Here is a 15,902-nt window from a genome sequence, read left to right on the forward strand (position 1 = left end):
CTCACCAAAACAAAATTATATACAGTCAATGAGTGATAAAAATAAAACTGTTTTTCATGGTGGAGTCTCATCTTTTAATACAACCCTGTGTAAAATGATAAATAAATGAACCATGCAACCTTTCACTTATTTAGTATATAGTATGCATTATGATATATTCTTTATTATTACCACCTGTAAGAGATGAGTTGGCTGCTTGAATGAAGATAACTGGCAACTGATTATAGCCTACATGTAGAAAACACTAATTATGTACTGAATCATTAAAATAAACTCAATGGTAAAGACACAACACCAGTTATCTCTTTACTGGTTGGACTGGTGTGAAATGCCATTTGAAAATGACTGCAAAGGGATGGAATTGACCACAAGAAGGCTCAAAAAGACATACAATAACAACAGTGTTCATTTTATGGCCTGTTGTGGTCAACCTAAAAGAGAGACAAAATGACCACAAAGTGAGGGAAAACAACCACAATGGGATGCAAAAATGACTACAGAAAGAACACAAATTACCACTAACACAAAATGAACACAAAAAGACACAAACAATCACATTGACACAAAATGACCACAAAGAAATGCAAAACAGCAATGCACAGATGCGTCATTTGTAGTCATTATGTATCTCTGTCAGTTTGGGGGTCTTGTAGGAGGAGTTGGGGGTCCAACAAATGCAAATATTAGCCTACATCCAATATTAAACTTCTCTCTGGTACTGAGCTGAAAAAGAGGAGCTTGTATTTCATTGATAACCCAATGAAAAGGTGGCTGCAAATAGCAACAGATGACGTCGACGCCCACTACGTGATTGGCGAAGGTGACGCGCGGGCTGTTGCAACGTCAAACATCGTCCCCATGGTCGTGCCATGCGCACTGACGGTTGTTGTTGTTGAGCTGGTTGTTATGGCTGGACAAGGCCTCGGTCTAAACTGAGAGAGGACCCCCCCTCCCTCCCGTACTACCCCGTCTCCGCTACGGGACACCCGCCACCCATGGAGGGCACGGACATGGACGTGGACGCGGAACTCATGCAGAAGTTCAGCTGCATGGGTACCACGGACAAGGACGTCCTCATTTCGGAGTTTCAGAGGCTGCTGGGCTTTCAGCTCAACCCAGCCGGCTGCGCCTTCTTCCTGGACATGACCAACTGGTGAGTGCGGGGATGCGAGGGCCTGTTGTGGGGGAGCAACATGACGCTAACTTAGCTGTTTAATTAGCTGGTTAGCATGTGTTAAAATGCTAAAAAAAAACCGAGCCTCACACAGAGGTTAGTTGGTGTTGTTTAAAGCCGAGAGGACACGAGAAATGATAGTTAACTCCAAATGATCGTTTCAGGGGCAAACGGAAGTGAAACGTTTAAGTTTGTCCAGATTGTGATCTGTAATAAGGTGAAATAACTGCAAAAGCAAAGAGCACGCTAGCTAACTATCTAGCAGGCTAATTTAAGAGTAGGGAACTCTCATCGTAGATTATCTGCCATATTACATAACAGTCTTCAGAGCCAGTTCAACCGTGCTCTCTGGGAAGACTCAACTCAAGCCAGTCACTTCACGTTAGTCTGATGACGTAACCAGTCGTGATCAACTGCTATCCCCGGCTTACAACAAGTGGTCTCGGTGTCCCTTATCAACTGATATCAAACTTTAAGTTGATCAGTAATCGAGAGGTTTGATGACATCTCATTTTAGGGGAGAACTCCACCCCAAAACAGAAACCACAGTTACTCAAGTTTTTTTTTTGGAGTGTAATGCCATCATATTGGAAAAATGACATCATCAGGTGACGATGACTCGTTCTGATTTTTGTTTTGGTTGAATTCAGAGCTTAGAGCAATAAATCGCTAATGTCGCAAGGATATTTTCTTCTTATTTCTTGCACAGGATGGAGATGTCTGTCTAGAAATCCTGATGCGTTTCGTCTCATGATCAGTTAGTGAGCAGATGAGTCTAAACAATTGGATGAAACTATGATTTGATATCAGCTTTACCAATTGTGGAAACATTACATCCAGTATTGAACCTATGGCATGTCTGTTAATGCAATGCAAAATAAGCCTCTTGGGTATCTTTCAAAACCAAAACTTTTTTTAAAAAGCATATATTCATCTAAATCCTGCTACCAGCTCTGAATTAGTAATGCCCCCAGTATATAATTAAAACATCTATATATGATGTTATTTATGTTCTCCTTCCATCACTTTGGTGTGTACAACTGAGTGCTGCACTGTAAATGCCTTTGAGGACAGACTGATCTAAAATGTGGCCATTTAGAATGGCTATATACACTTTTATTTTCAGATTTGATCGGGCAGCACTTAATCCAATCTAGTTTGTTTGCTTAAAAATCAGGATATCTTGGCCTTGGATGCGTCAGTGTTTTCTGTTAACCAACTTTATAAAGAACAATGCAAAATTGCTGGAGTACTGTTTGTAAATATCTGGCATCTGTTGAATGAAATAGTGCCCCTGCTCTTATTCCCTCAAGAAAATGTTTAATTTCATAAAAATGTATTCATCATACCCGTAACTGTTTCCCATAGCCTGAGTTGACACATTTAAATTACTTGTTTTGTCCAACTAATTTTCCAAAAACCAACAGTATTTTGTTTACTATCATAGAAATTTAACAATATTAATGATGATGATAATAAATAATCAAATTTGAGAAACTGGAACATGGGAACATTTGAGTGTCCATAAAAGTGATGTTTACAGTATATTGTCTCCATTGTTTACTATCTGTTGAGCAGTTATTGAATTTTTCTCACGATGCCTTGTTTGAAAAGAGACTCACAAAATATAACTATGCAATATGTGAATTCTATTTTAGAATTTTTTGTGGATTTTCCTTTTAACTGTCAGTATAAGAAGAGTGGGCTGTCATATTTGATTAAGTAGTTAAGTAGTTTGTGAGGAAGCAGATCAAAAAGACTGTCCATCACCTGGAGAGACCAGGGTTCAGCCCCCCTGACTCAGCAAGTATTGGTTTATATTGTAATGGCCAGGATTACTTGGGTAATGTCAACTCTTGATAATGTGCTTCTTTTTTTCTGTTCGAACAGGAACCTTCAGGCTGCTATTGGTGCATATTATGACTTTGAAAGTCCCAATGTCAACACGCCATCTATGTCCTTTGTTGAAGATGTGACAATTGGGGAAGGAGAGTCTGTTCCTCCAGATACACCATTCACAAAGACCTGGAGGATACAAAACACAGGTATGGAACACCTCGCAAATCTTTATGCAATATGTGCCATGACACAGTCATGGTGTTGAACTAGGTTTTGATTGAACCCATCCTTGTATGTTACAGGTGCAGAGTCGTGGCCGCCTGGAGTTTGTCTCAAGTACATTGGTGGGGATCAGTTTGGGCATGTAAACACAGTTATGGTGAAGTCCCTAGATCCCCAGGAAATATCAGATGTGAGTGTGCAGATGCGAAGTCCCACAACTCCTGGCATGTACCAGGGTCAGTGGAGGATGTGTACAGCCACTGGGTTATTCTATGGAGGTAGGAAAAAAGTGATTTATTTAATTTTGTTTTAATAATTAGGCGATTTATTAGGGCTGCAGCTTATTTTAATTACTCTATTAATCTATGAAGTTATTTGCTTTACGTTTGCAAATAACTTTCTTTGAGCCCAATGTGAAGTCCTTAAATTGCTTGTTTTGTCTGACCAACAAAAAAAATATGCAATTCATCATCATGTAACACAGAAAAAAATCTGCATATTTGTATCTTGTGTGAATCATAAAGTCAGCCCATGTTTGTATGTGCTCCTTGTCTTCACAGATGTAATCTGGGTGATTCTTAGTGTAGAAGTTGGAGGTCTCCTTGGCGTGACCCAGCAGCTCTCCTCCTTCGAGACAGAATTCAACACCCAACCCCAACGGAACGTGCAGGGAGACTTCAACCCCTTTGCCTCGCCACAGAAGAACAAGCACGACGCCACCGACAACAGTTTCAGAGATCCTGGCGGGGCCTGGGAACGCACACAAGAGCCAATCCAGCAAGATCAAAATGGACTGTCTCATAATGCTGTTAATAGGGCGTCAAATGGTCTTCAAACTAATCTTTCTGTGGTGACTTACGGTCAGGTATGTATGCATCAAATTTAAGATTTTATACCCCACAAAATTAATCTCCACTCAAAACTGTACCACATGATTACATGTGTCATCCTATGGCACCATACTTCAATTACAAGACATACAAAAATATATGCATCCATTCACAGTATACATGCCCTATGGCTGATGAGATACATCATCTGCTTCCTTTAGGGGTGACCCCATATAATTGACTGATTGACTTTAAGGTTTTTAAATATTATCTGTTTGGCTTGGAGGAGATTTAGTCGAATGTGCTTTGACAGTAAAACGTGATTCTTCCTTGTGCAGCCTTTTGTGAAAGCAAAGGGTGACTAGCGGTGCCCTGGCTCTTGAAGTTCACCACAAGAAGTGCCACATTTTAACACATGTCATTTAAAATACAAAATATATGCTAATAATCTCAGACTCAGACATGTTTTCTAACAGTATTGTATACTATTGTGTGATATTTTGTGAAACACTATTGCTGGCTTGGTTAAATATATCTAGTTTTTTTTTATTTGTTTATTGTAATTATTTGACTAGTTGTAGCGTAAAACAAGACTAATGTTTTAAGTTGCTGCTGGACCCTGGAAACTGTGATGTTCATCCCACAGCACAAAGTGAAAGTGTTGGACAGAGCTGCTATTGTCACATTCTGTTCATGTTTGCCTAGAACTGTAAAGTTTGGCCTGAGGGTGGTTCCTGCAGGAATTTCGTGGAGTCATTTAAATCAGAAGTGTTTTTCCCTTTTTGATCATGAATGTGCTCAGCTAGTTTAATGGCAATCTGCCTTTGACATAATAAGATATGTTGTGTGCAAAATTAAAATTTTGGCCTGAGGGTTGCTTTGAGTATAAGGGAGTTTCATTCTTTAAAGAGCATAAATGTGCTCAGTCAGTTTCATTGTAGTCTGTCCATTAGATTTTGATATTTCTTGTCAATAACTAGAGATTTTGGCCCAAAGGAACTGGAATTGGTCAACCTTTAATTACTTCAAATATCCATTCACATTTAATGCCAAATTAATATAAATCTGCTCAAGTGTTGGTCCAGGAAAGTTCAAGGGGTCAACAACATGATTAAGGGATTGTTTATATCCATACCAATTAATTTCTCTGAAGTTTGTTTGGAAGCTATGCAGTTGGAGGAGTTTCTGAGATAAAGTTGCTGTCTTAAAATTGTATTGTAATAAGGTGCAACTGAAGGAAAAGCGCTTGGAACAGAGATGAGGAACTCTAATGATAGAATCAATTTCAGTTTGACTGTAGAGTACAGCATATTGCACAATGTGTAACCACCTGGCTTCCGGTAATAAGGGAGCAAGTACTTTCTCTTTAATATTTATTCTCATGTAATGAATACGATAGTTGGTTAGTAAAGTTTTAGCAATGCTAGTGATTTACCTCTAAGTCTCTTCATTTGGCCGAGAGTGAAATATCTGGACAGAAAGAAATGGGATGCCATGTCGGCCATGGTCTCCCAGAGAATGAATTTTAATCTTAATGTCAATCTTATCATCCAGGGGCAATTTCCACTTGTCTAACAATTCTGTAGTGAAAAGTATGGCTCCAGAACGAATCAAATTCCTCACCTTCAAGTCAACCTCAGCTAGACTTTGTGATTACTGCTAAAATGCTATGTTGCCAGCATACTTAACATTACTTTCTAAATGATAGCATGTTAGTAATTAATAAGATAGGTTCACAGTTTTTTTTAAGTCTGTCTTAAAACAATAGCGAGTGATTAGAGAAAACATCCACTGTCCTAATTCTGTGTAAGAATACCATCCAAAGTGTATCTGAAGCCAGTGTGAGGCCTCAGCTGTCTGAGTTAGACAAATCAAGTGGGAATCTTAGTTGTTAGTGTTCTTTGTACAAGAATCTCCATTGTGTTGCTGTCCTGCAGCCCTCGCTCAGTAAGTCGTAACTGTCTGGGGAAATACAAAGGGGGATTTCATGATAAAACACAATAAGATAAGATATCCAGTTGATCTGATTAACTCAGAGCTGAAGCCTCATTAACATTAAAGCGCTAGGAAATCTCTCAATTGCCAGTATGAACAGGAGGAACAGTTACAACAAGCTAATCCTGTTTCAATGTTAATATGAGCACCTGGCTATTGTTTTAAGACAGACTCCAAAACTTGTGAACCTACCCTTAAAGATTCCCAAAATGTTCTCATTGTGAAGAGGATAGACAATTTCCACTGAGGTAACAAAAGTGCCTTTCCCTTGACACCATTTTTTTTTTTGCCCCTATAGTGGTAAAGAGCTGAGAAAAGCAAAGTCATCTCTTAATTTCTTGTTCATTTACCAGTTGTGTAATTATCATTTCAGCCAAATTATGCTGCTAGTGTGGCTATAGACTTGAAGCCTTGTTAAAATAATATCAGAGGTGACATGTGATGTGACCACCACGTGAGTATTGCTACTATTCAGCTGTGCATTTCTTATATTGTTGATTCATTGTGACATGCATCAGAAAAACTCTGGCCATAGCTTTTTTAAACAAAAGTTCTGACCTCTGTTGAGGAAAAGTCCTTCATCACTGCACCTTCTTGTCAGTGTAACAACTCATTAACTCAGTTGAATCACCTGAATCTCTTAGGTGGGGCCACATTGTTGTTACATTACACAGTAGTGACATCTCACTCGCCTGTCCTGGGTGGTAAAACTGGACTGTTGAGAACCACTTGTCAGGGCAGTCAGGGCATTCAAATAAATCATTAATTCAAAAGGACATTGACTGAGCTGCTTCCTACAAGTACCACTGCTACTGCCCTGAACTTGATGATGACAGCAGATAGCGGCACAGCTCTTACATACATACACACTCTGAAATTTTTCACAGGCATCTACTGTGTTGTAATAAAAACATTTCAGCTATAGACTAATACCTGTTCCCTCGTTTTTCTTTCTAGGGTATTCACGGACCCTATCCATTTGGACAGAGCTAGAATGACAAAGACCCCCCCATGGTGGATGATGAGCTGAACACCCTGGGAGTCGTTAAATGTAGAGGAGTTGGAGGGGGGGAGGAACAGTTGTTTTATACTGACTCATGACGACCCTCTCCCCAACCCATGGCCCTTTCCACAGAAACACAAATTACAGTGAAGTGACGGATTACATCTGCTACAGTGAAACATCCCACCTGACATCAACACCCGGATTCGCATGTGTGAATGCTTCATTTACGAGTGCTATAAACCCTTAAAAATAGATACACACAACTATTTTTATTTCCACTGTAAAACACAACTAATTAAAGGGAAAATCAACCCTAAACAATCTACATACAGTTTGGTATTCCCATGGGCAATTGTTCTCTTCAGGGTTCCTACACAGATCTGAAAATTGTTGGAGCACAGTACAAAACTTAATAGTGATCATAGATAATTTTGAGGCCTTAAAAAAAGACACAGAAGAAATGTGGGATGTATGTTTTATATGGAAAAAAAAGTGTAATCTTGTATTCCTCACACCAAATAATTTCTATTAGAAGTGTGTGGAGTATTTCCAAACTCCTCTAAATGACAGCCTTACACTGGTTTCACACACAAATCTGGTGAATAGTGTGGGATGTTAAGCAATCAGCGAGACCTCCTGTACCAGCCACTTGGTCACAGATAAATACAGCAGTTCACAAAAGACCACTACAGAATTGTTTTAGATCTTGGATAAGTCGTCGTGCTTTTGCTGCATTCCCATACAGTATATACATCTTGCAAGCATTCACAACATCTACCAGTATCAAGTCAGAAGAATCAGAGCTGTCAGAAAAGTCTGAATCTTCAAGTCGTTATTACGAATTAGATGTTGACTTGAGCGCTATTTACAAGTTTGAAATCATGGTCGGTATTAACAGGTCTGTTGAGTTTTGGTGTCTGGAGGAGTTATTGCTGAAATTTTTCTTTTATGATTTCAGGTCCAACAATCTGATATACATGGATTACTGGATTTATTTTATTCAGTCTCACAAAGGTTCAAATCACTTGTCATCTAGTCCAAAAAAGACAACTGGTGTTCACCCTTTCAGACTTGAACCTTAGTTGCTGACCCAGATCACATGACACTGATGCACGTGTTTGCTGCAGCCTGTAAGAGGAATTTTTTTAATTACACTTAAGCGTTTGTCACTCTACATATTTCACTATTTGCCCTTTTTGAGAAAAACTGGCTGTCACACCCAAAAACAACACTCTAAATAGTTCCAGTGTTTCCTGTGATACTTCCACAACATTTATTTCATAAAACAACTTTACATCTCTGTGTGATTTAAGTAAAACATAATTCCATACCAGTCATAGCTGAAAGAAGTCTTAGTGTTCTTCTTTAGTGTATTAAAGACGAGGGTAAATTCCTTAAATTTTTGCAAAAGAAATATGGATGATCCCTGTGTAGGAACCCCATCTCTCCCAAAGATAAAGTCCAGAGAACCAAGACACTAATCTGTGCTGTCATAAAATGACACAGTCTGCTGGTGCTTGATTCAGACTGCATGGGACAATGTGTGTGTGTGTTTGTTTTTTTGTTTTTTTTAGGGTGGGTTTTCGCTTTAATTAGATGCTGAAGCGCAGAAGGATGCAAGTGAGTTTGAGCCAGTGAGGTGTGAGGAAGGGTTGAAAAAGCCATCTAAATCTATTTTGCCTGGTGAGTGACTGTAGTTTTTGAGTCCATGTCTACAGTATGTGTACTAGATATATATATGTATGTGTGTGCGTGTGCGTGCGGCTGTGCATGTATGTTAATGGTTTCTTTTTGGATTTAACTGACATAACAATGGTGTATACTACTTGGGGAAAGGATGACGTGTCTATTCACACACACATCAATACTGAGAGAGCTTTACTAGGTGTGTACCTCTGAAGTATTGTTGAGCAATTCTGCACCGTTTGGACGAACTGACTCACTAATTGCCCTGATGTTATTTATTTGCTGTCATATTGTGCATTGCAGATGCAAAAAGTCCCATTTACAGCCAGCAGGTGGTGCTAAAAATCAAATGACCAACTTAAACTTGCCTTGATATACTGAGTACATTGTGAAGAAGAGGCGATGAGTTGTAGTTGGATGGTAGCAAGTCAATTTGAATATGAAAATTAATGGTTTGCATCAGCATTATTAGCACTGATGTTCTGTTACTGCTATTTGCACAACACTGTCCACCACTGCTAATGACGAAAAGTAGTGATTTTTGACCTATTGTGTGGATTCTTTTTCCAGTAAGTTTCATTGGTTTGTTTTGCTAATCTTCTCGACCCAAAATGCCTATGTTCTTCAGAGCTTTAAGTTTTGTTATTAAACATCACTTTCATCGCTGCACCAGTGTCTGATCTTAAAAAAAATAATACTGATTGAATTTAGGTTTTGCATATCTGCAAATGAGTTTGTCTGTTGTCACACCTGAGTTTTTACTTAAGTTTTGTTATGTTCATTATGTCAGACAATGGATTTGATTATGTATTTTGGCTTAAAAATAAAATGGAAAAGGTTTGTTGATAGAACTCCATGATAGTGTTACAGTTTTTTCTAAGGTGGTATTTCATTCAAACTGAATTAATTGTAGTTTTTTATAGTTATATTTATAAGTTATCAGACCTCCCAGTTCTATTATGAACGTCTACATGTTATTTTTTTTACATTTAGAGTTCATTGCCTCTATGCTCATGTGTACCTGTTTGTAAAATTCACCAGCATTCTGTGTTGCAGCGGTTTTGTATTTGTGCTGAGAGTCAGCTGAAAGTTCTCCCAAACAGTATACACTGTTCTGCATTGCTTCTTTCAGTCACGTCAGTCTTTTTTTTTCTGTGTGTGTGTGTGTGTGTGTGTGTGTGTGTGCGTGCGTGTGCGTGCGTGTGCGTGCTTCCTTCTTGTGAGCTTGCTTGTGTGTGTTTGTGTGTGTGTGAGAGGTGTTGAGGAAATCTAAATATTGCTGGATTCATTCTCTAGTTTTAGTTTGTGACTATGTATGGACTTGAGATGGGTGGCATGGTGAGTGGATGAGATGAAAGTTTACATAGTCCTAAAATAGCACATTTATCTGAAGAGAAATTGTCAAAATAAAGCTTTTTTTTCTCCCTGTATCTATAATTAAGCATTTGTATGATTAAATTAACACTGAAACAATGAATAAGTTGTCTTTTTTTGATGAGGGCAAATACCAGCTTTGTATTTTACCTGTTCTGCCCCTTAAACTTTAAATTATACCAGGTTCTTCCTGTATCATCGAATTATAAAGCTCTAGTGTCAGCAGTCAGGTCCACACCCATGGTTTCAATCGGTCCTGTGCCACCTGTCAGAAAGAACAGCCACAATTTCAACCTGCAGGTTTAGACATGCTGTGTGGGCCATCTGCTATTTGATGGTTTGGCATGAAGATGAGCACAGATATCCAAACTTTTCCTCAAGCACCAGCAGCAGGCTGACATTTCTGGCTTTTAGTGAAATTTCTTGACAGATCTGAGATGGACTGTTGGGACATCTGGTACAGATATTCATGGCGCCCAGGAATCCTACCGGCCTTGGTGATCCCTGTCCTTCTTCCATCAGCAGGTCAAAGCTTTCACTTATTCTGTGAAAAATTCTCATGATCTACTTGATGGACTGACACAAACTTTGGTACAGCGGTGCAGATGATGATTTTTTTTTTTTTGTGAATTGTCTTAACAAAAGACTAATGGATTTCCATGTAATTTCTTATAGATATCCATGGTGCCCAGGTAATGTAGGCCTATACTTATGATTTTGGTGAACCATTAGTGATTTCTCCAGCACACCGTGAAGTTGATGTTTTTGGTTTTGAGTTAAATGCCCTGTGACTGTATATATAGTAGGTGTCATTTAATGTAAATCAGGTAGTATAAGAGCCATTCAATTTTTTTCTGACTCATTCTCTTTCCTTCTGAGAAAGATTTGTTTATTTTTAGACTAAACAATGAGGAACACACGACTAGTTCTACGACTACACTTTTAATAAATGTGGCAGATCTTTCATCTTTCCATCAGCTAGTGTCACTGTGGGGCTATATGAGCTAAATGCTAACGTCACAGGCCACAATTCTCACAATGCTAACATATTAATGTATAGGAAGTACAGTGTTTACCATGTTCACCACCAATTAGCACTAAACACAAAACTGCTGCAGAGTCTGATGGGAATGGGATTTAGTCATAAACTAAGCTATTAAATAACCTGATGAGAAAAGTTAACCAAAATTATTATAATTCATCCTGAGGGGGATGTGAAAATGAGCACCAAATATCAAAGCAATCTTTCAATGAGAAATAGTCAAAAGTCAAGACATTTCACCAAAAACCACAAATGTGAGCCTCATGGTTGTGCTGGAGGAAAATTCAGGGGAACACCATAGTCGATAGGATTCACCCTCTGGGGAACATGAATGATTGTACACGCTTGCACGACAATCCCTCCAGTAGTTGTAGAGATATTGCAGTCTAGACCAAAGTGGTGGACCGACAGACCTACATTGCCATCCACAGAGCCATGCCGCCAATAACCACATTATAAGATAATTGATGAATATAACATCTACGTATTCATTTACAATGGTTGGTGATAATCTCCGTTACAGTTCTTGGCTGATGGAGGAAAGAACTGTTAACTTTTTACTGGTACTCAGACTTCCTTGATACCATCCATACAAACAGTATCAGATATCAGTCGATCATACCGGTACAACCCGGAAGATACACAAACATTTCAACAGAAGTGTCAGCAATAAAAGAAGTACATGCCAAAATATTCAAGTTCCTCTGAATTTGTTACCTTTATGATCACTAGTTGATCTTTCTGCGGAAAACTCATGTCTCATATGTCACAAGCTCCTGCAGGCCTTTTGGAACTGATAAAAATGAATGAACAAAGATTCATATTGATGTTATTTGCTGACCCTTTTAACCTTTTAAATTCAGGGATGAGCCTCAGGGTGCATACTGTAATACAGGTTTACTGTATTTGTGTGTGTGGGTGGGTGTGATGTCTGTGACCATGCAAACAGAAAGCACTGAAGCAATTACTTGTATGGGGCTTGTGCAGACTTTGTGTGGCAGGGTAACTGACTAAAATATCTAATGAAGATGTAGTTACTACAAGACTATGTGGGAAATGCTTGAAGCAAACTGAAATGTCTAATTTAAAAATCTGTTCCTCTGATCCTTATCAGTCAACATTCAAATATGTCTCTTCATACTGTCTTGCCCCTGGCACCAAATAGGCACTGTACATGCATCACGACACAGCGGTGATATTAGATTTTTCTCCCTTAAACCAACCACTAAAGATCAAATATATATAGAATACTCGCATTTACTCATTCAATATAATAGAAAAACTGTACAGTGTGTCTGAGGGGTCAAGTAGTACAGTCAGAGTAGGAGACAGGAAGCAGACGTGTGTTTTCATACACCATCTGGTTGATAGAGTTCCTACTGCCTTGGAGATATCACTGTGATTAGATTAAGGATTTTATTTGTCCTGGTGGGAAATGTAGGCATCATAAACTAGGAGCAACGTCAGCCAAATGTTTTGTAATGGGATGGCTAAGAGCATTGCGAGCACAACGGAAGATCAATCACAGATCTACTCAAGTTAAAGATGAGACACTTCAGTGAAAACAATACCGCATAACAAGCACATTGTTAATGTTCATTATAAAACAGTCATTCACAGATTTTAAGTGTTGTAGCCTATCCTGTTTTATAAACTCAATAGCAATCTGAACCTGTTATAGTTCTGCAATATACTGCATAATGTTATCAGATGATCACAAGTTTTTATCTGTCAAGTATTAACTGTAGTGATGTTTATCCATCAGAGAGGAAGTATAAAATCCCACAAGATAAAAAAAATACTCAACTAAAGTAATTAAAGTAGCTCAGACATTACAATAAAAGATGCACTAACCAATATTTTCACAATAACAATGACATGCCATATAAAAGTGTGATGAACCCACAGAAAATAATGACCAGTCTGACCCACAACTTTACCATTTTGGTTCACTCTCACGGGTACACTACCTGCTCATGCACCAAACTGCAGACAGATGAAGTTAGTGACTAGCTGGAGAATTTAGCTGCTAAAGAGACAGATATTTATATCAGGAGTTAGAAGAGACCAAAACAGAGCTAAAAGAAGAGTAAATATTGGACTTAGATTCATCAGGTGTGCAGAGGCATGGCTCCAAATGAATGTCAATGTTGCTCTTTGTCTGCTGGCCGTGTAAATAGGCAGCTGTTTGCTAACAAGTTCAGCATAGCAACCTCATACTTGAGTCAAGATGCATGTGTTAATGCATTGCACATTATCAGGGGCCTGTGTTTCTGTCTTCTTGGAAAAGTAAATGTGAAATGTTAAACATGTTTGACAGTTTTTCTTTAACTCACCAGTTAGTGAGTGAAAGCAACTTTTAGCACCAGAAACTAATCTCCTAATATCAAATATCCCGGACTATTTTCAGTCCCAAGATCAGTGAAGAAGCTGCTCACATGTAGTAAGCAGTGAGTGTACTGGGTGTCTTAATGCAATGTCTCAAAATATAGAGGCAGCTCCAGACAGAGTTTACTTTGGATCGGATCCAAATAACATCAAAAACCTGTTCTGTAATCTTTGCCTTAAAGCCCCCCCAAAAAGGTGTGAACTCTTTGCTCTGCCTGTTTCACTTTCTACTTAACTACAAAATGATGAGCACTTACTTCCATATGGGTAAACCCTGTGAAGTCCTGCATGAACATGACACCTGCAAAGACAGTTAAAAGTGGAATAGAAATATAAAAGTGCTTCCTCCTTTCTGTCCATCAAGTGTTGGTGGATACGGATGCATGTTGGGTTGCATGGGCTGAGACAACTCTGAAGTTAGTGCATTACTCTCTGAAGTGGCCTTCTGCATTTTGAGGTGAGGTGGACCAGCTCTAACTATGACTCCAGATATCCTTTCACTAATCAATAAACCTACTTCAGCATGATGTTTTTTTGTTTTGCATGTTATCAGTTTAATGCAGGATGCTACTGCAAATCTCCATGTGGATTAAGCTGTTGGTCAAAAGGGCAGCAGCGGTATCTTTCATCAGCGCTTCTGGCATTGAGAGTCTGGCAACAAAACAGAAGAGACTGTGCTTTCTGGACGTTTCTATTCCTGCGTGCAGCACCAGCCTCACACCACCTACTGGTTCAGTTGCTTCAGGATTGTTTTGCTGACACAGTGCTCTGCTTTGGTGACGTGCAAAGTTTCGATTCAGTAAAAGCTTGACTGCTGTGTAAAGAAATGGAAAAAGAGACAAGCTTGAAGAAATGTAATTTAACAACCTAACAGAGTGAACATGATTTGAAGCTTACCTACCTTACCTTTTACTCATGTTTAAAAGAATACCATTGCAGTGGAAAATATAAACCAACCCAGTAACATAAAACTGCATAAAGAATTGAATTTGACTGTGCTGGCACTGTCAATCAAACAAACCTGATTAACATTTTCAATAGCAGAATATGACACACATCTCCAGCTGCAGTAATTGTAATGGCTTTAGTGTTCCAACATATTCCACCAAACACAGCCATATACAATGTGTAATAACCATAATATAACCCACTGCAAAATCTGAGCTTTAAATGTAGCAAATATAAAATGAAAATTAGTCATAGGAGTTAATCAAGGAAGAAAACATCAATACTTCAACACATGACAGACTTCACTGTATATTACAGCCATGAGTGAACATGGATGTCAGAAGACTAAAACGATTGATAGGCACTATTTGTTTTTAGGCTGATTATAATAAAAGTGTCTATAATTGTATTATACATATATATATTCTTTTATAAAGCAATGGATCATAGTTGTATATGAAAGGTGTCACAGGTCATGAACCAACAGAGAATTATCATTTGGCTGTGCAGTTCCCATCAGCTCTATGGAGATTTTTAGCCTCATTGTTTTAGTTTTATAGCCCACAAATGTGTTATTGTGGTTCTCTCTCACTGCTCTCATCAAGTTCTAAAAGTCCACTGTGCACACTACCTGCCCAGCACCAAAAGGTTGACAGACTGGCCTGTGAATATAATGGACCATTTAGCAGCTAAAGAGTCAGATATTTTTCTCAGGAGTTGGTGGAGACCAAAATAGAGCTAAAAGGAGACTTAATGTTGGAGTAATTGTACATTCATTGGGAAACTCAGCATAAAAAGCCAGAAACACAACTCTACAGGAATGGTGATATGGCTGTGTATTCGATGTCCACCATCTCACTTCTATGTTGGCTCTTCTGCTAGTATTGGTAATGACCAAGCTTCACCCATGTGCAGGTCAAAAACACAAAAAAAGTCTTGGATTAAAACTTTCTGCCAATTCATTTCATGTCTGTTTCTTCTCAGCTTGAGCTTCTATGCCTCTTCAGTGCTTCATTACATAACATCCCACACCATCTTTTGCCCTTGCTGTTGGTTTTCGCACATCTGCAGGATCAGACATGCCTCTGCAGCGCTAACTGTTTTACAAGCAGAATAATACCTTGTCACGCTGCCAGGCTGATCATGGGAAATGGACCGTAACTTGACCTAATAACTGTCCTTGTGAGGATTAACAGCGGTTGAATGCATAGCTGTTGACAAACCTCTCTCTGTTTCCAAGAAGAAGTAATTTAATATGGCGCCATTACTCACTGTTACACTGTTGAAGTGTTTTTAGTTGCACTCAACAAATTAGGCCTTTATTGTGAAGCCTGCCTCACATGTGGTAGTACAAGTAAGTTGTATTATATTTTTCCAAACTGACTAAGAATTGATTTT

At 38.7% G+C, this 15,902-nt stretch overlaps 1 protein-coding gene across 1 annotated transcript; it reads left to right on the forward strand.

Annotated features, from left to right (window-relative positions):
- Window positions 1–905: 905 nt before the first annotated feature.
- LOC111233582 (uncharacterized protein C6orf106 homolog) lies at window positions 906–9,603 on the forward strand. Its single transcript, XM_022761433.1, has 5 exons — window positions 906–1,153; window positions 3,065–3,219; window positions 3,316–3,513; window positions 3,796–4,100; window positions 7,018–9,603. The coding sequence occupies exons 1-5, from the start codon at window positions 996–998 to the stop codon at window positions 7,051–7,053; spliced, it is 852 nt and encodes a 283-aa protein (XP_022617154.1). The 5' UTR covers window positions 906–995; the 3' UTR covers window positions 7,054–9,603.
- Window positions 9,604–15,902: the final 6,299 nt, after the last annotated feature.

The sequence above is a fragment of the Seriola dumerili genome, unplaced genomic scaffold, assembly GCF_002260705.1.
Source record: "Seriola dumerili isolate Sdu_G_001 unplaced genomic scaffold, Sdu_1.0 BDQW01000409.1, whole genome shotgun sequence".
NCBI classification, from domain to species: Eukaryota; Metazoa; Chordata; class Actinopteri; order Carangiformes; family Carangidae; genus Seriola; species Seriola dumerili.